General features: G+C 47.3%; 10 protein-coding genes across 10 annotated transcripts; 5 read left to right on the top strand and 5 right to left on the bottom strand.

The window, feature by feature from the left end:
- Positions 1–30: 30 nt before the first annotated feature.
- UA08_09280 (hypothetical protein) lies at positions 31–1,418 on the bottom strand (the record flags this gene model as incomplete). Its single annotated transcript, XM_020265206.1, has 4 exons — positions 31–343; positions 397–566; positions 621–1,045; positions 1,124–1,418. The coding sequence occupies 4 exons, from the start codon at positions 1,416–1,418 to the stop codon at positions 31–33; spliced, it is 1,203 nt and encodes a 400-aa protein (XP_020115580.1).
- A 239-nt stretch (positions 1,419–1,657) lies between these two features.
- UA08_09279 (hypothetical protein) lies at positions 1,658–3,670 on the bottom strand (the record flags this gene model as incomplete). Its single annotated transcript, XM_020265205.1, has 8 exons — positions 1,658–1,681; positions 1,811–1,867; positions 1,969–2,419; positions 2,484–2,554; positions 2,616–3,085; positions 3,166–3,350; positions 3,409–3,603; positions 3,660–3,670. The coding sequence occupies 8 exons, from the start codon at positions 3,668–3,670 to the stop codon at positions 1,658–1,660; spliced, it is 1,464 nt and encodes a 487-aa protein (XP_020115573.1).
- A 307-nt stretch (positions 3,671–3,977) lies between these two features.
- On the top strand, positions 3,978–5,335 carry UA08_09278 (hypothetical protein; the record flags this gene model as incomplete). Its single annotated transcript, XM_020265204.1, has 8 exons — positions 3,978–4,040; positions 4,106–4,318; positions 4,392–4,629; positions 4,685–4,836; positions 4,892–4,944; positions 5,004–5,060; positions 5,124–5,234; positions 5,317–5,335. 8 exons carry the CDS (start codon positions 3,978–3,980, stop codon positions 5,333–5,335), a joined length of 906 nt encoding a protein of 301 aa, XP_020115574.1.
- A 500-nt stretch (positions 5,336–5,835) lies between these two features.
- UA08_09277 (hypothetical protein) lies at positions 5,836–7,078 on the bottom strand (the record flags this gene model as incomplete). Its single annotated transcript, XM_020265202.1, has 6 exons — positions 5,836–5,914; positions 5,975–6,116; positions 6,173–6,484; positions 6,548–6,701; positions 6,775–6,980; positions 7,042–7,078. The coding sequence occupies 6 exons, from the start codon at positions 7,076–7,078 to the stop codon at positions 5,836–5,838; spliced, it is 930 nt and encodes a 309-aa protein (XP_020115575.1).
- A 354-nt stretch (positions 7,079–7,432) lies between these two features.
- On the top strand, positions 7,433–9,432 carry UA08_09276 (hypothetical protein; the record flags this gene model as incomplete). Its single annotated transcript, XM_020265201.1, has 9 exons — positions 7,433–7,495; positions 7,570–7,767; positions 7,823–7,917; positions 7,977–8,578; positions 8,657–8,740; positions 8,804–8,896; positions 8,949–9,106; positions 9,167–9,287; positions 9,347–9,432. The coding sequence occupies 9 exons, from the start codon at positions 7,433–7,435 to the stop codon at positions 9,430–9,432; spliced, it is 1,500 nt and encodes a 499-aa protein (XP_020115576.1).
- Positions 9,433–10,335: 903 nt separating this feature from the next.
- On the bottom strand, positions 10,336–13,432 carry UA08_09275 (hypothetical protein; the record flags this gene model as incomplete). Its single annotated transcript, XM_020265200.1, has 9 exons — positions 10,336–10,789; positions 10,877–11,236; positions 11,397–11,492; positions 11,549–11,619; positions 11,699–11,948; positions 12,362–12,638; positions 12,696–12,963; positions 13,030–13,277; positions 13,357–13,432. 9 exons carry the CDS (start codon positions 13,430–13,432, stop codon positions 10,336–10,338), a joined length of 2,100 nt encoding a protein of 699 aa, XP_020115539.1.
- A 1,575-nt stretch (positions 13,433–15,007) lies between these two features.
- Positions 15,008–15,481, top strand: UA08_09274 (hypothetical protein; the record flags this gene model as incomplete). The annotated part of the gene is made up of 1 exon (XM_020265199.1): positions 15,008–15,481. One exon carries the CDS (start codon positions 15,008–15,010, stop codon positions 15,479–15,481), a length of 474 nt encoding a protein of 157 aa, XP_020115538.1.
- A 635-nt stretch (positions 15,482–16,116) lies between these two features.
- Positions 16,117–17,945, top strand: UA08_09273 (hypothetical protein; the record flags this gene model as incomplete). Its single annotated transcript, XM_020265198.1, has 4 exons — positions 16,117–16,173; positions 16,234–17,040; positions 17,100–17,744; positions 17,829–17,945. The coding sequence occupies 4 exons, from the start codon at positions 16,117–16,119 to the stop codon at positions 17,943–17,945; spliced, it is 1,626 nt and encodes a 541-aa protein (XP_020115533.1).
- Positions 17,946–18,582: 637 nt separating this feature from the next.
- UA08_09272 (Beta-mannosidase B) lies at positions 18,583–21,376 on the top strand (the record flags this gene model as incomplete). Its single annotated transcript, XM_020265197.1, has 5 exons — positions 18,583–18,713; positions 18,766–19,719; positions 19,804–20,234; positions 20,303–20,538; positions 20,591–21,376. 5 exons carry the CDS (start codon positions 18,583–18,585, stop codon positions 21,374–21,376), a joined length of 2,538 nt encoding a protein of 845 aa, XP_020115532.1.
- Positions 21,377–22,036: 660 nt separating this feature from the next.
- UA08_09271 (putative mannan endo-1,4-beta-mannosidase A) lies at positions 22,037–23,344 on the bottom strand (the record flags this gene model as incomplete). Its single annotated transcript, XM_020265196.1, has 4 exons — positions 22,037–22,326; positions 22,387–22,515; positions 22,571–23,116; positions 23,263–23,344. 4 exons carry the CDS (start codon positions 23,342–23,344, stop codon positions 22,037–22,039), a joined length of 1,047 nt encoding a protein of 348 aa, XP_020115531.1.
- Between the last annotated feature and the right edge of the window lie 417 nt (positions 23,345–23,761).

The raw sequence follows: 23,761 nt of genomic DNA, 5'->3' as shown, positions 1-23,761 counted from the left end.
TTGCTGGCTTATCTTTGCACGGAACTTAAGCTAAGCGTCAACCACTCGCAGGCCATGCTCAAACATTCTATTCGACGGTGGGCCATTCCTGTCCCTCATTTTCTGCGCCGTCTCTCGCCCGGCGCCCGGCACTCGATACTCAGCCCTCTTCCCCTCCGGCACACGCGATCCGTCCGGCATAGGGTACGGCCATGGAAGATACTCGGGCATCAGGCCGAGTTGAATCAACGCCGTCGTCTGGTCCCACGCAATATGCTCATGGTAAAGCCGGTCGCCGCGGATGTTGACGACTGCGGTAAATGGGAGTTCGGCTTTGCGGCCAGTCGGTGGGATGCCCGGCAGTCTGCGCGACGTTGTTAGCTAGCCCTCACCCAACACCAGAACATGCACGCTTACAGCCAGTCGATCTGCATATCGTGCGTGAATTTGTATATGAATTCATCAATGACTCGGTCAATCCCTATGGTCCGGCTGATCAGCTCGATTTCGGTGTCCTTGGGATTTTGAAAGACGAAGTGGTTGGCGTAAAAGTAGGAGAGACGCTCTCTGCCGATGCCCCCAGTCAACTGCCCAAATATTAGTGACAACAAACTCATATCGCTGAGGCATACTTGTCATACCGTGGGGATATGGTTCACATAAGGCTCCTGAACCATCGTGCTCATTGTGTCGGCCACGGATCGCGTGTCAAATTCATAATACGTGTGCTCATCCCAAATAGCCTCGAGATCAAAATATGGCCCATTCATCAGAGGTTTGAGGAAAGCCAAGTTTCGGCTGTGTGATATGGCCTCGCTAGAGTAGTTGAATGTCTTTTGGAATGGTGTCGCAAAGAGATATGCCTCTGTTTCGGGATAGTGGTACAGCTTTATAGCCCCCGACGACGATGTAGGTTTTGTCGCTGCTGCACCAGCCAAGTGCTGCAACATGGGAATAGAAGATTCTGTAATCGGCGTAGCTGCATTTGCATATGCGACGACACCAACGATTTCAGGGTGCTTAGCCACGAATGGCTCGCATTTAGACCACGATTCTGGGTCATACGCTGTTGTATACGAGTTTTTCTCATCAGAAAACGGCCAATTACTAATAAATATGTTTATTGTAAGGGAAGGCTGCTCACCTACTATCCCAACCTTCTCCTTCGGTGCACAGCTCTCACAACTGGCCAGAGCCGTAAGTGCGGTTGATAAGGCGTTCTCCGGCTCTGCATTTGCACCAATCTCCACCACGGCGTATCCTTCTTCGGCCCATTTCATAAGTGGTGAAGGGACACCGTCGTCCAACTGCACCCCAGCACCACTTTCGTCGGAGGAGAGAACAATCAAACCAGGTCCATGGCCTCGTCGTGAGAGTGGGTGCACCAGGCGAACACTGGGTGTCAGATCAACGAGGGTGGGAGTTGGTAGTGCAGTCATGTTGATTAATGGTTCGATAGTGATGCTTAGTTTCTAGGCTTATACTCGTGGGAGATGGGCGGACGAGTTGCATTTAAATAGTGACTAACTCTCTGTGATTTTGGTCGCAAAGATCAGGAGATGCCTTAACAGTCTAGCCCATACCCGATCCCGAAAAGATATCGGATATACGGGTGGCTTCGTCCAAAATACGCTTTAAAACAGCCCATAAAAATACCTCCACTTGGATGCTACATCATCTAGAGCAAAGAATCATAGGTTGGCTGAAACTACAGTAGATTACTTATTTGAGAAGAGGTTGTGAAAATATATCCGAGAAATTCAATGAAACTCTATTCTATGCTTGATACCACAACTTTTATCTACCTAATCGGAATCCATGGATCACTTACAAAAGCGAAATTACAACGATGACTTAAAGGTGCGCTCGGGGTACCGCTGAAGCATATCTGACAAACGAGGTATCAACCTATCATTTCCGAGACACTCATTAGCAAGACCCAAGATGTCGAAAAGTTTACGAAACCAAAGAAAGGGAAACAAGCCTTACGTGCGGCGGGCTCAACTGATCAATGCTCGTCACTCCAAGCAGTGCCATGGCCGTTTCAACCTCATGTTTAAGAATCCTGATCGCCTTGCTGACGCCTTTCTCGCCAAAAACCAGCGAATACAGGAATCCACGACCCAGTCCGACTCCCTTGGCGCCGAGGGCAAGAGCCTTCACGATGTCTGTACCACGGGTGATTCCACCATCGACAATGACCTCACATTTTTCAAAAACGAGAGGACAGTTCTTGCGGATAGCAATCAAGGTTTCCACAGACGAAGGGGCGCCGTCAAGCTGTCTGCCGGCATGGTTTGATAGCCAGGGATGTACGCCGTAGTGCATGCATAGCGCAGCATCTTCCCATGTTTGAATGCCTTTGATAGCTATAGGGAGATCCGTGATGCCGCGAAGCCATCTAATTGCCGAAACCCAATCGAAATCGGTCCACACATTGCTGTAAACTGTTAAGAAACGGATTTTCTAGGGTCCAACAGTATATAGATTGTCAAATCACTTACGAACGGCTGACTGTTGGGTTGTTGGCAAAGCCGTCATCATCATCCTCGTCGTCGTCGTGGCCGTCGTCGACCTGAAGACAGAGACGTCAGCCCCAATATACAAGAAGAAGAAACCACAATATGATTACGTACCTCATCTGGAAGACTTGTCCGCACATCTCGCTCGCGTTTGCCAGCACGAATTGCATCGGCCGTCAACGCAAGCCCTTTGTATCCCAACTTAATAGCGTTTCTTATCTCTTTTTCCGTCACTGCCAGATCACTCAATGCATATATCTGCCAAAACAGCTTTTGCTCTTTGGCTTCGGCATTTCGGGCATCGGAGATTTCGCTTTGGGTGTATCCAGCCATGTTGCAGACCCAGTGCAAAATATCATGCTTCGCTGCAGCTCTCGTCAGAGATAGTTCCCCGGTGGGATGGGCTAGTTTGGCGCCTCCAGCTGGACAGATGAAGAATGGACATGAAAATTCGGTGCCGAGGATTGTAGTTTTTAGGGATACCTGTCGGATGGGTGCGAGAACTCGAGGTCGGAAGCGAACTGCTTGCCAGCTAGTTCGATTCCATTGAGCCGACAATTCATCATCGGCGCCAGCCTTGAAGACTATACACATTTGTGAATTCGTCAGACGTGGCTCAAGGTATATGATGGGGGTTTATATCTGGCAGAATTGGGCAGCTCACACGCGAACGATTTTGCAGGCAGAATTTGAGAGGCGGCCAATTCAAAATCCCGAATATTGATGATGGACTTGATGCTCACTCGCTTGGTCTTTGGTATCGATGTAGTTGTTGCTGCAGCGCTTCCATTTGTCTCTTTCTCTTCGGCCTGACTCTCGTTTGAAACTGTCACTGGGCCAAGATTAAACCTATCCAAGAGCACATTCAGCATACATCCGACAGCAAGATGACACAACTTTTGCATACTTTGGCGGAAGGTGCTTTTCGATAGTGTCATTTGAATGTAACGATTCAAAGACTGCAGTCGCGTCTCGTCCAGCGTACTTGAGTATGATACCAGAGCCCCCCGGATGGGCATCCAAGAACGAGGTTAAGTCGTAGACAACGCCTTTTATGATAACCCAACAGTTCGTTTTAGATGAGTGTTTGCTCACTTCCGCTCTGTAAAAATGGATATACGTAAATATCCACCGTGTTGCATCAGCAGGGAGACTTACTTTGTCACCATTTTGAGTCTTGAATTGCTCGAATAGAATAATGTATAGATCAAATCAAGGGTATTGTGACATGGGCTTCATGGCTTTTAGGACCTTTATTGGACAAACCAACCTTTTGTCGACAAGTTGTTGAGCACGGAAATGGGCTATCTGGGCCTCGCCCATTTCCGAACTCGGCTATTGCCCTAAGCTCTCATAGCTGCGACACTTTTATTTTTTCCTCTGATACTCTCAATAATCAAAACAAGCCTCATGAATGCAAAAGTATCTGTTGACAACTTTACATCGACAACAACAAGGCACAATTGAACGATCGCAATGGAAGGCGTCTTTGAAAAAATTGCTCAGGAAACCACCTCATTTAACCTGGGCGACGAGGACGTAGGTTTCCTCGAGCACTTCAATTACTACTCCTTGAACTTACGCAAACCCATTATTTAATCCAGATATGGCGTTGTCTTTACGAAGGACACTATGCAGAGCCACCGGAGACTGTCTCAGTGGTGAAGGATGTTCGCTACGGCCCTGCAGAGCGGAACCGTCTCGATGTGTTTTTCCCTACGAACGACAACACTAAATGGACGAAAAAATCCAAGCCAGTCTTGATCTTTGTGCACGGTGGAGGATTCTTCTCCGGTGATAAGGGGTGGAGTGAAAAGGTGAATCTAGCAATCCATGACCGAAAACACAAAAAGGAAAAAAAAAGAAAACCAATGGCTAAAGGTTCAGCAGTGCTGGGCGAATGTCGGGTATTTCTTCGCACAACACGGAATCGTAGTAGTCACTGCAAACCACCAACTCGTGCCTCACGTTCAATATCCCGGCGGAGCAGATGATATGCAAAAGGTCCGAGAATGGATATATCATAACATTGCCTCTGAAAAGTACGGAGCAGGGTCTGTTGATAAGGTTGTTTTGCTGGGCCATTCTTCGGGGGGAGCACATATCGCCATGAATCTATATGCTGCTGGTGAGAAGGCCTGGAGAGTATATCGATTAGGTCTTTTTCTAACGGTTTACTGTAGGAGATCCGAGCCGAGTGCCAAAGCAAGAACTCTTTCCACCGGTTGCTGGTGTAATCTATCTCAGTGTGCCTTTTTGGTATGATCGCAGAAAGCCAATCCGACAGAGAGTTATTCGCCAGTATTATGGCTCGGACGCTGAGGACGTTTGGGGCGTAAGTTATCCTCACTTGATATCTCTCTCTTCCCAAGCTCTAACCATTTGAGCAGCCCATATCAGCACTGGGTTTATTTGAAAATCTACCTGATGATTCCATTTTGTTGTAAGTGCTCGATTTCTGAGAACACTTGAAGAAACATATGTAATGCAATATTCTAATAGCTTTCACAGGGACTCGGACAAAGTACCGGTTTACCTTGGCTCCGTCAAATGGGAGGTGTATGTTCAAAAGAATGTGACAATCGCACAGGACCTGCGACCTGGAGTGCTGATATCATACAGACAGGAAACCGCAGATGCAACGACAGCTTTTTTCAACGCATACCGCAAGCGAAGTAAGCCCGCCGGCACGTTGCCTCTGTTAGACATCCTGGATAAGCACAATCATCTAAGGTAAGTTGCATGCAGTCTTTTCTGAGCCGAACCAAGCTAAACAGTATGGAATATACTAGTAATGTGCTGTCAATTGGAACAGAAGATACAGCTCAGGCTAAAAGGCTTCTGGAATTTATTTGGTCTTGCGTAGAGAGGGCAGAGAAAAGTCGGAATAGTAAGTCTTCTCTTTATGCTCCTGTTGGGAAAAGGAGCGAGGGCTAATGGCTAACCTGACAGCAGCGAGGACACACGCTTTGCTATGAAAATAAACGGTGAACAAACAGCGAATAAAGTTACAAAATAATAAAAATAAAGCACTTTTAATAATCACGAATACGAAAGTAACCTTCTTTAAGTACTTTAAACGTGAATGAGTACAGCCGAGACACTTAGATGTAACCAGTAGCTATGTTCTAGGAAGCTCTCACCGTCTCTATTTAGGTTACACGCATGCGAATAAATATTAAAAAGAAAAAGAGAGAGAAAAGAGAAACGCATAAATTCATAATTTTGTTCAACGCATACTACTCAAGTTAGATTTTTGTCTATCTACTTTGCAATTAACATGCCCCCAGGCCAATGATTTGGATGTGTCATTGAGTATGGTCCATGCCATCAATCAAGCAGTAGCAGCCTGTTGTCTTGCAAAGTTCCTCTGGACAGCTTGGTTGAAGTATTCTTCCACCGTCACGGGAGGACTGTATCAAAGTTAGCTGAAACGAATTAAAGGTCCAGGATACGTTCCTTTCGCAACTTACTATTTCTTCAATGGGCCCTGAAGAACAAAGTCCCGTCTTCCTTGATTGAAGTACGCTATAGAGTACCGTGAAGGCGACTTGCCCACGTCTTTGGCGCGCACACGATGGAAGTTGGATTTCAGACGATCGTCAGACCAAGCCACTGCTTAAAGTTAGTTGTCAAATTAAAATACACAGGTGCGGTAGGCAGAAATTTACTCAGCATGTCTCCGATGTTAACCACTATCGGACCGGTATGAGCAGGCAGGGGGGTAAATACGTCTCCCATGGCAAAGCTTGAATGGGACTCTCGTCCAGGGCAAATTTCCAGGCCGTCTTCGCCCTCTCGCTGGAACAATAGCGTCAGAATGCCAATATCGGTATGGCTTCCTGCTCGCCATGTTCCCACTGCATTTTCGGAGGCTGGGTAATGAATGAGACGGAGCTGAGTGAGGCAATCAGGCTTGTTAGGGTCATTGGCTACACGGAAGTGATCGTCAGGCAAGTTGAGAGCAATGGCAAGGCAGGATACTAAGTCGGAACAATCAGCGGGTGAGGAACCGCATAACGGATAGGCGTGAAGTAGATACATACAAACTTGGTTTGAAACTTTGGCGCACTTATCTAGGAACTCAGTGGTGGTATCTTTAAAGTGAGGCACGTCCTCATCACTTGGCCATTGCGAGCCTCGTTGCAACCAGAGAGATTCCTTTTGGTCGTATGTTCCCGTACTCGGACGCAGTTGAGCCTAAGCGCAAATTCGGAGTTAATAACACATCTGGCAATATGTACGTTGATTCTATAGGGTTGGCGTTGCCCACCTTGTATTCCCAGCCATTGTTAGACTTAGTGTCATGAGGAGTCTTGCTTTTGACTTTGGCGGGCAGGTCGAAGAATGCCTTGGAGAGAGCAAATTGCTTCTCGATTTCGTCGACCGTGATACCATGGTCGACTAAGGTCAGAAAGCCCGCTGTTTCCGCAGCATCAAGGAGTTGTTTTGTTATCTCCCCCTTGCGGTTCTCAAAGTCTATCGGTCGAACTTTAGCTTTATCCTTCATGAGTACAAACAAGATAAGGCTTTATTTTACCTTTGAGAGAGATACTGGGAACCAGCCTGTCAGCCATTATGATGCAGCTTTACTCGATAGATACTGTCGCTCAGGGATAGTTTAGGTCGTTCGGTCATGACTGAACATGCCAAGTTTATACGGCACATTATTCTTATACAGCAAGAACTAGGGTTTGGACCTCGAGGTACATAGCCGGTGACCCATTTCCGGCCACGCAGTCGCTTATCTACAGTTCACTGCCTATCTTTATATAGGCAGATAACCAAGATAAGCCCCGTGGTCTTCAAGGGCTTTGTAAGATCAATGTAGAGATGCTGTACGTATTTGGAAATATATATGAAGGCCGATTGAAGCACGAACATGAGTGGCCTCTCTTACTTTCTGTTGTTTTAGCTCCAAGGATTGCAAGATGTCAGACTCAGATAAGAAGACTGTGACAATGGCAGATGAGCCAGACGTCGAAGTGGGCGAGGTACGGTAGATTCGTCTTCTCGAAATTACTCTCTGTACATCTACTAACGAATGCACGGCCGGAAAAAAAAAAAGGGAGAAACCAAGGCAGCGACAGCTTTGGAAGAGGCAGGCGTCAATTTTCGCGAAGCTGGCAAGTCTAAGGCTTTGCATTTGCTTGCAAATCGCCCCCTCGACTTTGATCCGAATTCGCCAGAAGCTAAGAGGGTGCTTCGGAAGATCGATATGAGGATTATGCCTATGGTGCTTGGCGTCTATCTACTTCAGTTGATGGTTAGAATTCTCCTAAAGCCTCTCTCAGGCGGAATGAGCCTTAAATTTGGAACAGGACAAAAATAGTCTGTCATTTGCTGCGATCATGGGAATCAAGACGGACGCCCATCTGAATTCCAGTCAATACTCCTGGCTCGGATCTCTGGTATAGTGAGTTCTGCGTCTTCCATAACATAGGCAAGGAACGAACAATAACACTTGATGCGCAGTTTTGGCTACTTGGGCGGCGAGATACCGGCAACAATCTTGATGCAACGATTCCCACTTGCCAAATACCTCGGTATCATGAGCATGATTTGGGGTATAATAGTTGCTATGCACGCCGTGTGTACCAACTTTGGGGGTCTTGCTACCGTTCGACTCTTGCTAGGAATGGTCGAAGTCTGCACGACTCCTTCAGTCATCTACATTACCAGCTCCTGGTACACCCGCTCCGAGCAAGTGACCAGGGTAGCAATTTGGTACACGACATCAGGATGGGCCTCAGTATTTGGTGGGTTTTTCGCGTGGGCCATCTACCAAGCCAACAGTTTTCGCTGGCAGGGTCTTTTTGTGCTTTATGGATCATTGACTTTTGTCGTTGGCCTACTGATTTACTTCTTCCTTGCTGCTTCCCCAACTGACGCCAAATGGCTCACCGACGAGGAAAAGGCGATTGCTCTGGAACGAATTAGAGAGAACAAAACGGGCTCTGAAGTCTGGGCTTTCAATAGCTCTCAACTGAAGGAGACCTTACGTGATATTCGGTTTTATTTAATCATACTACTCATGATTTCTACCGGTCTACCCAATGGCGGGCTGACGGCTTTTGGTAAATCTGAACCTTCCATCCAAAAAAAGACATCTTGAAAGGCTTGTTTTCTAAATAATTAACCCATGGATAATACAGGCCCAACCATCATTGATAGTTTTGGATACGACGTCAACCAGACCACGCTCTTGAGTATGGCACCCGGAGCAGCAGCAGCTGTTGGTACGGTGGTAGCCTTGTTCGTGGCAAAAGCAACAAATCGTACTATAAGTGGTATATATACAGTTCTTCTGGGATGTGTTGGTATCATTATGATGTTTACAATTTCTGCTGAACATAATGCCGCTCGATATGGTGGCTATATCCTTACTCTACAGTGTACGTTCCATGATGATATATGCGAAGAACCATTTCTGATTTGATTTGACAGTCCCAAACTGTGTTTTGTCAATTGTTGCATTCATGACCGCTGGTGTAGGCGGTACAACCAAGAAGTTCCTCTTCAGCGCAGCCTATCAGCTTGGTTATGCGGTGGGCAATATTGTCGGTCCTCAGACGTTCCGAGCTCAAGATGCTCCCAACTATTATGTGAGTTAAATCAGCCGCGGTCTATGGTTCTTCTGTTTTTGACTTCTTGTGTCTCCACAGCCCGCCAAATACACCATGCTTGCCTTTTTGATCTTGACCAGCATCCTAATTGCTACGTTTGGCCTTATCCATTGGTCGTGGAATCGCAAGCGGGATAGACAGGACGAATTGGATGCCCAGAGTGAGCTATGACCCCTTCACAGTATCAATTTAATCTATGGCTAACCCTGTACCTACCAGACGGTATTGTGCATGTACATCTTGAAAACGAAGAATTCACTGATCAAACGGATTTCCACTTGAGGTCCTTCCGATATCCGCTATGATTCTTCCTTCGGTACACTCATGTGAAAGTCAACTCATCGAGAAGTAATATGTCAATATTTTGTGTTGTTTCCTGTGTTGGTAGATAGCTATTAGTAATTAAGCCACTTTAATATCGCTGATTCAATTTCCGTGGCTTAGAAAAGGACTGAATAGTAATAGAGGATACACAGCATCACATGAGATCAAAACATTTGTTCAGCAAGCACTTTTCTAGCTGTATTTTCCTACCCTCCCACAGAGCTTATGGAAGGCTCAGGAAAATACTGTGTCAAATAGCGTCTATACATAGTCTGTAATAGCTGGCGCATCTTTAATATTTGCAAGCATTGGTAAGTATGTGTTTCATGATAAGTAAGAAACCAGCTCTATTCCATCACCGGCGCTGGCCATTTCTCAGGATGTTTCTTGAGCTTATGGCTAATCTCTGGAAAAATCTACTTTCACACGTCTATCCTGGAAACCGTATACCCGACAACTCGCCTCTGCTTGTTCGAATATCACCGTCTAGAAACTACCCGGACGAACGACTACAACGCCTTCTCAATGAGTCTGGAGGTAGTCGTCTAGAATGGGAGGAAAATCATTTGTTCTCTGATATATATGCTCCAGTTGATTCTATTACAAGGCCATGACCAGAGAAAGACGCTGGTGGAAAACATAGTCCATGCCTAATGTCCCAATGATAGTCTCCACGTGACTGAGAAAAGCGCGTTATTCTTCGTCGTTAGATAATTATAGGGCAGCGTTTCCTCAATGAATGTGATTTAACCCCAATGGATCTTTAAGAATGTTGTCCGCACTTAGGCAAACACCCCGCATCAGAAGATGAGATAGTCATGAGAACTGGGAGCGAGTGAGTGAGTTTATGACTGAATGTGTCCAGCATTCTAGTCACGACGTGTCTAATCTCTCGGCTTCTGTCCATAAACAACCCTCATCTCATGGTACCCATGGATGTCGTCTCGCTTCAAGTCCTGCTTGACCAACGCGATTTCCAGTAGAACTCGCTCTCTGCTCCAACCCATGAACCTCGTTAGAACAGCCATCGACCAGTTTTCCAGACCTTGCTCAATGTGAAACCGCACCCATGCGCCAAGTACTTTGTCGGCTCGGCTCCGTTTCCATGTCCCAATGGGCCATTTGTACCTTTTCTCGTGGATGTTCGTGAATCCGGCATCAGAAATCATGTCTGCCATCTCGTACATAGTCTCGAAAGACCTCCCCATCTTGCGCCCGACCTCGACGCCAATATCATGCCAGGTGCCGTAGGGCGAGTTGGGGTCGAGTGAGCCGTCATCAGACTTGAAGCCAGGAGCAAACTCGATCTGTTCAAAGTACCCACCGGGTTTAAGGTGTCTGAGTCCACAATCAGACGATATAGCCACGTACGGACATGTGCGAGCAGGGAGTCGGCACAAGGATAAAGAAGTGAAAAAAACGTACCTCAATGCCTGTTGGTAGAACCTGGGCCAATCAGCTATGCATCCGAACATGCAGCGGACGTGGACGTAATCGAAGCTGTCTCTTTGCCACATCCATTCATCCTCTGCATCGTCAATCTCAAATTTGAGATTGGGTTGAACCCACGTAGGCTGGATGGGCGACAGGTCGGTGCCAATAATCTGCGCCGAGGGGTATTGATCTGCAAAATCCATTGCCCAGATGCCCGTTCCAGTGCCTATATCCAATACTCGCTGGGGGTTTTTGCCAATAGGTGCCAGGTGCAGCTTATTGTCAAAACTGAGAAGAAAAAGGTGATGTGCGATGTCTAGATGCTCGGCTGCCTGTTCGTCATTGGGGCCCCTGTAGTTCGATGCGCGTAGGCAATTAATAAACCCAGGTCGGTCTAAGTATTATCTAATATAGGAGAATATTACAGAGATATACAGATACATATACTCTGTATATGCGTAATGAAATGAAAATCAGACGAAAGAGACGAGAAGAGACATGGGGCACTCACCAATACACCCCGTCTTTGTAGGCGTGATACCTTCGGCCATTCTCCCAGCGATATCTTGTGATACTGGATGTAATCGAGGCCGTGGACGCAGTCCGACTGCTTGAAGTTAACAACAAAGACGATTTGAGGTGAATAATGACGGGCGTACTCACGTACTGTCAGTGTCATCCAAACCAAAAGGGTCGTCTTCTTCTGGTTGTTCATCTTGTTCTTCTTCATCTGCCTTCGAGGGGAAAGGAAAAGATAACAAACGTGAGCAGAGCAGCGTGAGATGCTTATTTCGAACGGATGGATACACATACAAATTCTGTATCCGGCTGCGTCGGAGCTGGATTTGGGATTGAGTCTGGATGAGGAGTATCGAGACGAGTATCTGAGTCTATGCCGGTTCTATTGCTGCTGGTTTGATCATAGCCTGCATCATGCGATGTGTTGGTGATGTGATCTCGTTTTTTTGACGAATCCGCCTCGTTGGCGACGGCACTCTCGCGGTTCGTGGAAGTATGCTCTCCGAGGAGGTGCTCTGTCGTTCGCTGGGGTGATGGCATAATGCTTTTTATGTTTTATACATATCTTAATGCGTGTTCTGTGCTGCACTGAGTCCAATAATATATTGGGTTGCCAGCGTCGACTACCGGGGGGAGCGAAATTGGCTTATGATTAGGATTTCTTCAGCAATTTGGGTGATTCCTCAGCCGGGCCGACCCGACCCTCGCGCCAGCCACGTCACTCGCTAGTTGGTAAGCGCTAAAGCCTAAACAAACCCTAAACGAGGCCTAGCGAAAGGCTACGCGTCTCGTTTCTCTGTGTTTGGCTGTCTCGCACAGCCGTTGGAGTTTGGGTATATTATGTGGCGGGCTCTGGAGTCTGTGGGTGGTGGGTCAAATCCATTCACTACTTATTCACTACGTCAAGAGTTCTGATGTGATTGATCAAGCTCTATGGAGACAGGCCATATTCATTACTCCGGGTTCAGAACAAATTTGATCCCCTGCACCGCATTCAGTATAAAGGTGAGCGAGGCTTTCACCGATGGGAAAACGAAAAAATAATGTGGAAAGCGGGCATAATGCTCGCGTTTCACCTTCACACCGGCATCCTGAAGCAAGTGCTCGAGGACAACGCCGTCGTCGCGGAGGATATCCTTCTCGCAGGTAGCAATATAGACCGGTGGGAATGACGACAGATTGGACGACAGGGTCACGAAGACGAGCGAATCGTCTGGCTGGACGCCAGAATTGCCTGAATATTGCATTTCAGTATGTGATTAGCAGAACGTACTCGCAATAGGCAGCTTACCGAATGAGACGTCCATGCAATGACGGTCAATCAGGGGGACATTCGATGCATTCTCCGAGTAAGATTTATAGATATCTTTGTACTTTGCCGGTGGGTTGTCCATATGTGAAGTGATGGGGTTTAGAGCAACTACGCCTTGTATGAGACTGCGCTTCCCGTTTCGAATCAGTTTCTCTGTGACCGAGAGGGCAATCCCGCCTCCAGCGGACCCTCCGATAGCGAAGTATGCGAATGGGTTGCCATTTAGCTTAGAGGCGTTTTCGTATGCCTGTGATTGCATTCCATATGAGTACAGATATTGAAAAGCGACAAGGCGTGGCCGAGGGAAACAAACCCACAGAAATGCGTCATAACCATCGTCGATTCCCGTGGGGAGTTTGTACTTGGGAGCTAGCCGATAGTCAACGCTGACAATGATGCAGGGTGTCTGCTCTGAGATGATGCGGCAGATGGGATCCTCGAGGGCCGGAGAGCCGGCCATATACCCTCCGCCATGGTAGTATACGCCCACGGGCAGTGCTTTCTTTTGGCAAGCAGGCGCGTATATCCGAATCGTTACATGCTCGTTGATCTCTTCGTCATCTGGGTCACGACAAGATATTAACAAACACAACCATCACCAGAAATCCAAGGCGGGAGAGATGTAGAGAGAGAGAGAGACAAGCTTGCACCGCGTCAGAAGGGGGGCCCCATTGTTCTACCAACGCAGCACCCAACGTATTATATTGTTCAGCCATATAGCCAACATCCCCGGTCAAGACAGGTCTTTGACCCAGGGCAGCCTCGAGCTGTTGCGTATATCAGAAACTGAAGCAGCTTGGTACAAGCAGGGGTGTTTGACCTCCAACCATTCCGGATCGTATCCTTCACTCATTCTTCTGATCGGGCCGTTCAGTGGATAAGCGGCTGGGTGTCTCTAGGAATAGCAGGCCGTTGAAGTTGAGACAGAAAGTTGCACGGGAAAAGAGAAGGAAGATATAGTTGGCCCCGCGGTGCGTTCGACGTTCATGGCGCGGTTGTTAAGGGGTTAGAGTTCATATTGGACGGTGCAAAGTTAAAATTGGAGTTTGAATTTCCAATATTTCGTCTTCCAAGCTTAGTTTTGGCACTAATATGAGGCGTCAGAAATTAGTTCCCGCAGATGAGAATACGATTTGTTCACCAAAACCCCAACGGTGCTTTATCCGTAGTGAGAGAGAGAGATGGTATGATCTTTCTCTAGGCGGGCTGTGGTCAGATTATGTGGCTTGAGTCGATTGCATTGACCAAGGCTATGCACCGTTTGTTAAAGCTTATTACTCAACCGACTATGGCATGATTCGTTGATCCCAAATATTGGTCGTAACAGAGCGTAGTCAAGACAGTGAAGTATACAGCAGGTTTATTGTCAATTAATCGTGCCATAAAGTCGAACGCGTTAGGAGCCTACATAGTCCAAGACAGTCTAGGGACAGGCAATTTTCCGAGCGTTGGAATCGGCAGCAACCTTGGGAAATGCTTAACGTCCTGTACCACATGGAGAACCACAAAGTCGTACAGAATTGGTAGGGTTATTTTGAGTATTTGGTGGATGGGATAGGACCTATTCTTTACGATGATTCACGAAGTATCATGGTGGTTGATCAGAAGCGTGGGTATCCGTGAATACCTAGCAATTATATCTTTTAAACTCAAGTGTATAGCAGGGCAACCACTGTACCAAGGTGCGTGCAATGGCTGCGCTATACAGAGAGGTATATATTTGAAACAGAAATACCTAGATTAGGTATGCTCTTTGATCTGGAAATCCAGTCTCCACGACGATAGTTATGAACTGATCTAGAAGATAAGAATATAGCATAAACCGGACCAACGTACCGGGAAAGAGAACACCCACTTAAGTAGATGCCAATGATATGATCGCTCTTTTCATGGCTTCCAGGCAGTCGTATCAGAATACAGGCCAAGACGTTGCAAGCCAGTCGCACTGCATTTAGGGTAGCAAACTCTGTCCTATCATCCTTCCACGAGCTTATTGGAGGCCTGAAGATCGCCGCCTAGTAGATCCAATCTGCAGGTTTTAATTACCTGCATCTCGCGATGTTACTTGGACAGGGCTTTTCGGACTTTCCACATCAGGCAGCTTGAAAACACTTGCGGGTTTGACTGAATTCACCAGTGCAATCATAGTCCCCACCGAATACGACCCAAATTCCGGACATGCCTTCTGTTAAATGTTATTTAAATGGCTGCATCATGCCCTTGGTATGGTGCGATTTTTTCATATGAAATAAAAAAAGACAAAGGTGCGTTCAGTTGTATTAATCCACAAAATGCAAGTCTACAAGGTTAGTTCATCTCATGCTCAGCAAAACCCCTCATCAACCCCAAGTATGCTCGCCAACTCATCTCCGTTCAAGGTTGCCGCTGTCACCTTTGCTCTCTTCGCCAATGCCTACGCTGGTGCTGCACTTCGCACCCGAGCGGACAAATGCGTCGAAACCTGCGGCAGCACCTGCTACTGGCAATCTGATATCGATGCCGCCTTGAATGAAGGATACTCCCTCTTGCAGTCTGGCGAGACCAAAGACGACTACCCGCACCGCTACGAGGACTACGAAGGCTTTGATTTCGACGTCTCCAGTCCTTATTACGAATACCCAATTCTCAGCTCGTACAAGGTTTTCACGGGCAGTGATCCTGGCACAGATCGGGTCATCTTCAATGGCGATGGTGAATATGCTGGTTTGATCACCCATACTGGTGCTTCTAGCTACGACGGCTTTGTCGAATGTACCTCAGACTAAGAAAGTGATGATGGTGATTTTTTGGGCAAAATGGGAGATCAGGAATACAAGCATCGTATAAAAAGCAAGATCTCAATTTTGTGCCTATATATTGATTAGAAATATATATATATCTACTCTAACTTTCGGCTTTCTTAACTCGGCCACCGGAACGCCCACACAATCGCGTATATGACAGTTACGGATTATTCCAGAACCCACCCTCTGTGCCACATGCAACTTGACTAAGTTGCAACTTACGCCGTGACTGTTCTGGAAAACAATCATGGTGCGGGGATTTTCTGGAGACAGACTCCGAGGAATCCTCCACAGTCTGTATCCAAATCTAGAACGCACATGCTGCCGGCTCCGTGTCGTTTTCGGCATAACACAGCAGAGCTTTTCCTCCGCTCTCCTGATCCCACAAACTTTCCTCGGATTTTCTATAAGGATCAGGACTGCAACTAATTAGCCATTCCTGGCTGCATGGAGACTCTCACTGAACGCTGCCGTGTTGTTTTCGGCGTAGTGCTGAATAGTCCGCTTGATGCATTGGTATAATATTCACAAAAGATCTCGACTCACCACCTCCGATATTCCCCAGAAAATGCAGCCCATGAAGATTATCTTGAATCACTTATAGCAAACCGACTGCTATGGATGCGAGCGAGAAGTCCGCGGGAACCCAGCATCCCCCTGGCACCCAGCAAGTGGTGAGTTATGCAACAATCACTAAGACATCCTTCTTGTACTGAGAATATGCTTTTGCCTAGGAGGATGTCACCGTCCGGACCATGGTTGGTAACGAAAGCTACAATGAAGCATTGATTCTGGAACCACCTCGGCTTACACACCCAACTAGCTTGCTGCTGGTGCTCTGTTTGATGGTAGGCTTTTGCTGCCAGACCGTGAACGGATTCGACGGTGCGCTTTTCAGTGGTCTTCTTGCGAATAATGTCTTTTTAGGATACTTCCATGGTTCCGATGCGGGCATCTGGGCTGGCTTGGTATCTGCCATGTATCAGATTGGGGGTGTTTGCGCTCTTCCTTTCGTTGGCCCCGCCATTGACACATGGGGTCGTCGTGTTGGAATGTTTTTGGGCAGCTTCTTGATCATTGTGGGCACCATCGTGTGTGGTCTCACCATCTACAACCCAACTGCTAATCAATTCATGGGTGGTCGGTTCGTACTTGGCTTCGGTGTAGCAGTAGTCTCCGCCGCAGGTCCCATTTATGTCGCCGAGACGATTCACCCTTCTTTTCGCGGAATGGTTACGGGCTACCGCAATACCTTCTGGTTTATCGGCTCGATTCTTGCCTCTGGTGCTGTGCGTGGCTGTATTACTCTCACTACCAATGAGTCCTGGCAGATCCCTGTCTGGCTTCAAATGGTCTTCTCTGGTATTATCGTGTGTACTTGCTGGATGATTCCCGAATCGCCTCGTTGGCTCTACGTGAATGGGAAGCAAGAGAAGGCGGCTGCTGTTTTGACCAAATGGCATGGCCTGGGGAATCCTGAATCCGTATGGGTGAGGCTACAGCTTTCCGAGTATGAAGCTCATTTAAACATGTCTGGATCTGTACGACTCCCTCCGTTTTTGTTTGTCTGCCTAAGGTTGTTTCTAATCCCTTAATACAGGACAAGAGATTCTGGGACTATCGCACCTTGTTCAACAGTCGAGCCAACTTTTATCGTCTAGCATGCAACTGCCTCTTTGCCATTTTCGCACAATGGGCCGGAAATGGTGTCTTGACGTATTTCTTGGTTCCAGCCCTCAAGGGCGCCGGCTTTACTTCCTCTGTTACTCAGGCGAATATAAACTTGGGCTATTCCTGTTTTCAGTTCTTTTGGGCTCTTGTCGGTGCTGCGTGTATTGACAAAATTGGCCGGCGCCCAATGATGCTCTGTGGAATGGCCGGCTGCTCTCTTGTTTGGATCGGAGTGCTCGCAGCTTCGAGCCAAGTCGATGATTCGCAAGGAAGTGTGAACTCGGCCGCGTCTAATGCCACCCTAGCCTTTATCTTTATCTTCGGTGCTGTCTTTTCCTTCAGCTTGACGCCGCTTCAAGCCTTGTACCCTGTCGAAGTTTTGTCCTACGAAATGCGTGCGAAGGGTATGGCCTTCTCAGCACTGGCTGTTAACGCTTCTGGTTTGCTTAATCAGTTCGCATGGCCGGTCGCCTTGGCCAAGATTGGTTGGAAAACTTACATCATTTTTGTTATTTGGGATGCTATCCAAACTGTCATCATGTATTTTCTGCTTCCGGAGACCAAAAACAGAACGGTATGTTATCTTATATCCTCCCTTTACTTTGTCTTGAAAGACGGGGTCCTTTTCCTCCGAAGACAGTTGCTAACAACTCTGTAGCTTGAGGAACTTGACGCTATTTTCGAAGCGCGTAACCCGGTTAAGGAGTCGACGAAGCCCACCAGAGTTGCCGTTGACACGGACAACAACGTGCTAGAAGTTAAAGCTGACGCATAGGTTCGTCCATTGAGGCGTACTGTAACTCTCTGGTCTCATCAGCTCGACAAGATAACTAGTTTCGTCCCAGGCTAAGTTCGTCAAAAAAAAAGAAAAGAAAAGAAAAGAAAAGAAAGAGAAAAGGTGTATTTATGTTACTTTAGCCTAGCAGAGAAAGTATTAGTGAAAAAATGCGAAGGAAATGCAAAGATGAACTGCAAGACGAACTATGCTTTTCATTAAGACAATGGCAATTATTGTCAGTAAATATGAACCTATAAAACAAGCTAGGCGTGTGTGATGGCGAGCATTATCTATTCTATGTCCACGTTAAACAGCAGTGGTTGTTAAATGGCAAGGAATATACAATGTTACCCCGCGAGAATCATACCCCAGCATGAAACGGAAGCCCAGCATAAACTGGATAATAATCCGACAGCCGTAAGCCCATCAAACAAGCAAAAGGCGACTTATCCAGTGGCTCGACAAAAGCTATCCCCAACCCCAGCCGTTGGCCAGGACCGAATCGGGCAGCTCCAATGAACAGACCCCGTGTCTCTTTGGGCCTAGCGTCACTGCAGTATGTCGTATTTATAGTTGGTTGTCGTTCCAAGTATCTTGATCCGTGAGACAATCCTGGATTCGAGCACTAGCAAGGATGAGTTTCTCTGAACAGCGCTTGTCCACGGGCTGGGTATTCAAAGATGGCGAGGACGATGACGGTGAGGCCTGGATGCCCGTGCCGACAGTTCCCTCGGTCGTCCATCAGGACCTCATGGCGAACAAAAAGTTAGCCCCCAAGCCCCGTGTTTGATAAACCCTGTTGGCTAACATGATCTAGACTTGTTGATCCATATTTGGGATTCAACGAGCTCAAGGCCCGGTGGGTCAATGAAAGGACGTGGCACTACCGGCATGAGTTCCAGCGTCCGCAGGTCCCTGTCGGCGGCGCAGTTTCGCTTGTATTCGACGGCCTAGACACGTTCGCCACGGTCCGACTTGACGGCGAAACAATCCTCGAGAGCAGCAATATGTTTCTAGGTTATCGCATTGACATCACCAAGGCACTGGCATCGAAGGAATCCCACGTGCTGGATGTCATATTCGATTGCGCCCAAAGCAAGGCACGCCAGATACGCGATCAACACCCGGGCCACAGATGGGAGGGTTTCAATGGCGACTTGTCGCGTTTGGCCGTGCGTAAGTCACAATACCACTGGGGTTGGGACTGGGGCCCGGTCATCATGACAGCAGGTCTCTGGCGTGAGGTGCGCCTAGAGGTGTACTCGGCGCGAGTTAGCGATTTGTGGCCACAGGCGCAGTTGGCCGCAGACCACCAAACGGCAACTGTGACAGGAGTCGCTGAATTAGATGCCGTAACGCCCGGAAGTTATACCGCTCACTTCCACCTCAGCTTGCGTGGACAAGAAATTGCAAGACAAGACGTCCCTATCACGGCTGACCAACCGGCCCAAGCAACGTTTCAGGTCAACCATCCGGAACTGTGGTGGCCACACGGCTACGGATCCCAGACGTTATACGAGTTGTCGGTAACATTGACAGGTGGTGGAATAGAACTACATCGTGTCTCCAAGAAATTCGGCTTTCGGACAAGCGAGGTCATCCAACAGCAGGATAAACATGGCAAGTCCTTTTTTTTCCGAATCAACGGAGTTGATATTTTTTGCGGTGGCTCTTGCTGGATTCCAGCCGACAGTCTGCTCCCTAGCATAAGTCCGGAGCGGTACAGGAAATGGATCGAGCTGATGGTAGCAGGCGGCCAAGTCATGTCCAGGTAAAACTTCACCCTTCTTTTGGGCCTTTTCTTTTTGCATCAACATATTTATATCAAGGAACCGTTCTAATCTGTCAAGTGCAGAGTATGGGGCGGCGGAATCTATGAAGATAATGCGTTTTATGATGCCTGTGATGAGCTTGGTGTGATGGTCTGGCAGGACTTCATGTTTGGTTGTGGTAACTATCCAGCTTGGCCTGAGCTGCTGGACTCGATACAGCAGGAGGCTGTTTACAACGTACGGCGACTACGGCACCATCCGTGCGTTGTAATATACGTCGGCAATAACGAAGATTACCAAGTCCAAGAGCAGGTAGGGCTAACTTACAATTATGAAGATAAGAACCCAGAAAACTGGCTAGCATCAGACTTCCCTGCTCGCTATATCTATGAGAAACTACTGCCAGATGTAGTCGCCAAGTTTTCTCCAAGCACTGTATACCATCCAGGGAGCCCATGGGGTGATGGAAAGAGAACATCTGATCCCACTGTGGGAGATATGCACCAATGGAATGGTTTGTTTGTCATGCTCAATTTCCAGAGGCCAGTCCGTAGGACCTTTACTGATGAAGATTTGATCTAGTATGGCACGGAACACAAGAAAAGTACCAGATTTTTGAAACACTGGGTGGCCGCTTCAACAGCGAGTTCGGAATGGAGGCCTTCCCACATATGTCAACGATTGACTTTTTCGTCGAGAATGATGCGGACAAATTTCCGCAATCACAGGTTCTTGATTTCCACAACAAAGCTGATGGTCACGAGCGAAGACTAGCGACATATTTAGTGGAAAACCTACGGATGGCCACGGATCTAGAGGTGTGTTTTTATCTTTGGCCTACTTAAAGCAATACTCTGACGCCATCTTTAGACGTACATCTACCTTACACAAGTAGTTCAGTCAGAGACCATGATGTTTGGATATCGTGGATGGCGCCGACAGTGGGGTGATGAGCGCCATTGTGGCGGTGCGCTTCTCTGGCAATTGAATGACTGTTGGCCGACAATATCGTGGGCAATTGTTGACTACTTTCTGCGACCAAAGCCCGCATACTACTCTGTTAAAAGGGTGCTGAAGCCCTTGGCAGTTGGTGTACAGCGTGAGCATCACGACTGGAGTGCAGTACATGCACAACCCCCTACACGCAGCGCGTATACAATGTGGATTGCTAGCAGTCTGTCCAAGGTGGTATACGGGACTGTGGAGCTACGATTCATTTCGGTGGTAACTGGACATGACTTGCGTCCTCCAACTCTTTTCCAGAACGTCTCTATTGTGCCCAATGGCACAACTAACATTATAAAAGACGGGGTAATTGATCATATCGCTCAGCCGGAGCCGCATGTTCTAGCTGCGCGCTTATGGGTCGACAACAAGGTCGTCGCTCGAGACGTCGATTGGCCACAGCCATTTAAGTATCTCGACTTTTCTGACAGGGGATTAGAAGTAAAGCAGCTGCCTGGCCCTGTCTCTGGCCAGCAGGTTCTTCATATATCCTCTCGAAAACCAGTGAAATGCATTGTGTTTGAAGAGCGAGAGAATGTGCAACTCAGCGACAGCGCACTAGACATTGTTCCTGGGGATGAGCAGGTTATAACGGCCACAGGGGTCAAAAAAGGCGACCCTCTGCTCAATTTCCGCTATCTAGGTCAATAATTATGTTGGCAAGTATTTCTGGGCCTGATCAGTATACTCACTTAGATATAGCTTGACCATAGAATTTATCAATTGTATATTTTGGCACTATTATAAAGCATGTTCAACAATACATCGCGGAGAGTATTGTCTCAGTAGGAAGAGACACATTAACAACGTTTTGATGCGTGTGTTGTTCAAACATTGTTTTAATCTGGGAAACATGTATAGGAAGAAGTTCTGTTATGTGACGTGAGGAAACTCCAACATATTTTCTTTTCGTGACAAAGTATAAACTATGATTAATACATCATTAAATTCATAGAAATTAGCTTATTCATGTACATGAACAAGAATTTTTATAATTGACCCCTTTGATGGGCAGCTCCTTATTTAATTTGAATGTTGTCAATATTATGCCTAAAGTCTTATTGAGTTCTGGACAACAGGGAGATTTTTATAAATTTGCATATATCTGCCTCTGAGCTAAAAGAGAGACTGTAGTAAGAAATAGGCTGATAGATATACATGAAAGGGTAGGGTTTTGCTATTAAAACAACACATTCACAATTCACTTTTCAGTTGCAATTACACAAGGGGTACTGATTGGAAGAAAGAGCAAGAACATCATCACTGAACCTAGTGTGTGAGATAATCATTTCCTCCTCCTTTCCCATAAACCTAGATCGCTGCAACGTGATCGGTGACCAAACAAGTGTAGTCATCAGTACCGTAATAGATAGTGTAGTAATCATTTGGGGATTCGCCGGTACTCAGATCGTCTCCAAATTGCCAAAAGGTATCCGCACCGATACCTGAAGTGTCAAGCGCTGTTGCTTGCCATCCACCTTCTACGCTGCATTTGTCAGAGGTTACTCCATACTCCTCCGCAAGACAAGGCTTGCCTGCTGCTGCGCATGCGGCGCCATGCGCAGCGATCCAAGGACTGCCGAAAGAGTTTGAAACGCCCCCTTCACAGGGGGGTTAGCCTTCAATAATATATTGTGATGGGGGTGGGGGAAAAAGCTTACAGTTGGAAGGATAAAGATGGAAGGTGCCAAAGTCGATGGTATCAATACCTAGATTCAAGGTAAAATTGGTGCCCTCGGAATAACCGTAAGGGTAGCTTCCATCGGAGTCAATATCCAAGCCAAAACCCTCTGTAAACGACGTCAGTTACTTCTTATAAGTGAAAATTGAGGCAGAGTCACAAACCGTCTCCAAGGCACACCAGATGCGCTGAGTCTATTGACTTGATGAAGGCACTGGTAGAAGCAACCCAATCATGGATTACGGAGACATCGCAACCGCTGCAACGAGGCTCATTGGCAAGCTCCCAAGCAAAGATAGCCGGTGAATCAATGTATCTTGAGATGACGGTCTTGATATAATTCTGATAGGCTTCTTGGCTTGCAGAGTCGGTGTACCAGGACGTAAGGCTACCGCCGAATGCGCTGACGTATGCTTGCATTCCACCGTAATCTGACCAGTAGTTGACAAAGTTGATGATCAGCTTGATGTTGTGCTGCTCAGCGGAAGAAACCACGTAGTCTAGACGCTCCAAACCGTCTGAACCAGTGTTGATTGTCGCTTTCCCGTCCTGGAGCAGTTGAAAGTACACGGTACCACTAGAAGGAACCGTGTTGACGTCGTTGAAACCCCAGACGCGCATAATGCGCAGCCCAGAGCTCTCTGCATCACTTAGAACTTTATCAACGTCATCGTTGTCGGTCAGGAAGCTTAGCCAGTAAGCGTTGCTACCTGCAAAATATCCAGCAGTGCCGTCAATCGTGAAATTCAGTCCACTTGTGCCAGGAAAAGTTGTATCACTCCGTTTACGTGTCGCTACCGTGTTTACAGTCAGCCCCATTCGATCTCTTTGTCAACCTTTGAAATGCTTTGACTACCTGTATTTTGGATACCCGTGGAGTAAGACGCCACTTGGGCAACGATGAAACATGCTTGGATGAGAATACTGGTGGCCCTCATGGTGCTCAAACTCTCTTAGGTTCTCTTGATGTTGATTCCAACAATGGGCATGTTGTGGTGCGCTTTTTGACGTCCTTAAATATACATACAAACGCAGTGCATGATCCGCAGGAGTCCTCGGGGGTGGGCTGAGGTCCTTGACGGATATGGACACGGAATAGTCTGTCAAGGGAAATTTTACTCACTTGTGTTTATCTGATGCAACCATCTGTTTCATATTGGCTAGATATTTCTCAAGGTTTGCACAATTGTGGATGAAGATCGTCTCTGAACGAAAAAGTCCTATTGGTAGGGCTACACGAGCCAAGGGAAATTGGCGACCGGGGTACAGCCGAGCCTAGCCCTCTTTGGCACGGAGCATGCGGAATATTTCCTCATTCGGCGTCTGCTGGGTGTCGGCTTCCAACCCAGGTTTCA

This window comes from Talaromyces atroroseus (genome assembly GCF_001907595.1).
Source record: "Talaromyces atroroseus strain IBT 11181 chromosome Unknown scaffold_20, whole genome shotgun sequence".
NCBI lineage: Eukaryota > Fungi > Ascomycota > Eurotiomycetes > Eurotiales > Trichocomaceae > Talaromyces > Talaromyces atroroseus.
The sequence above is the reverse complement of the archived record's forward strand: the minus strand, read 5'-3'. Positions and strand labels throughout refer to the sequence as shown.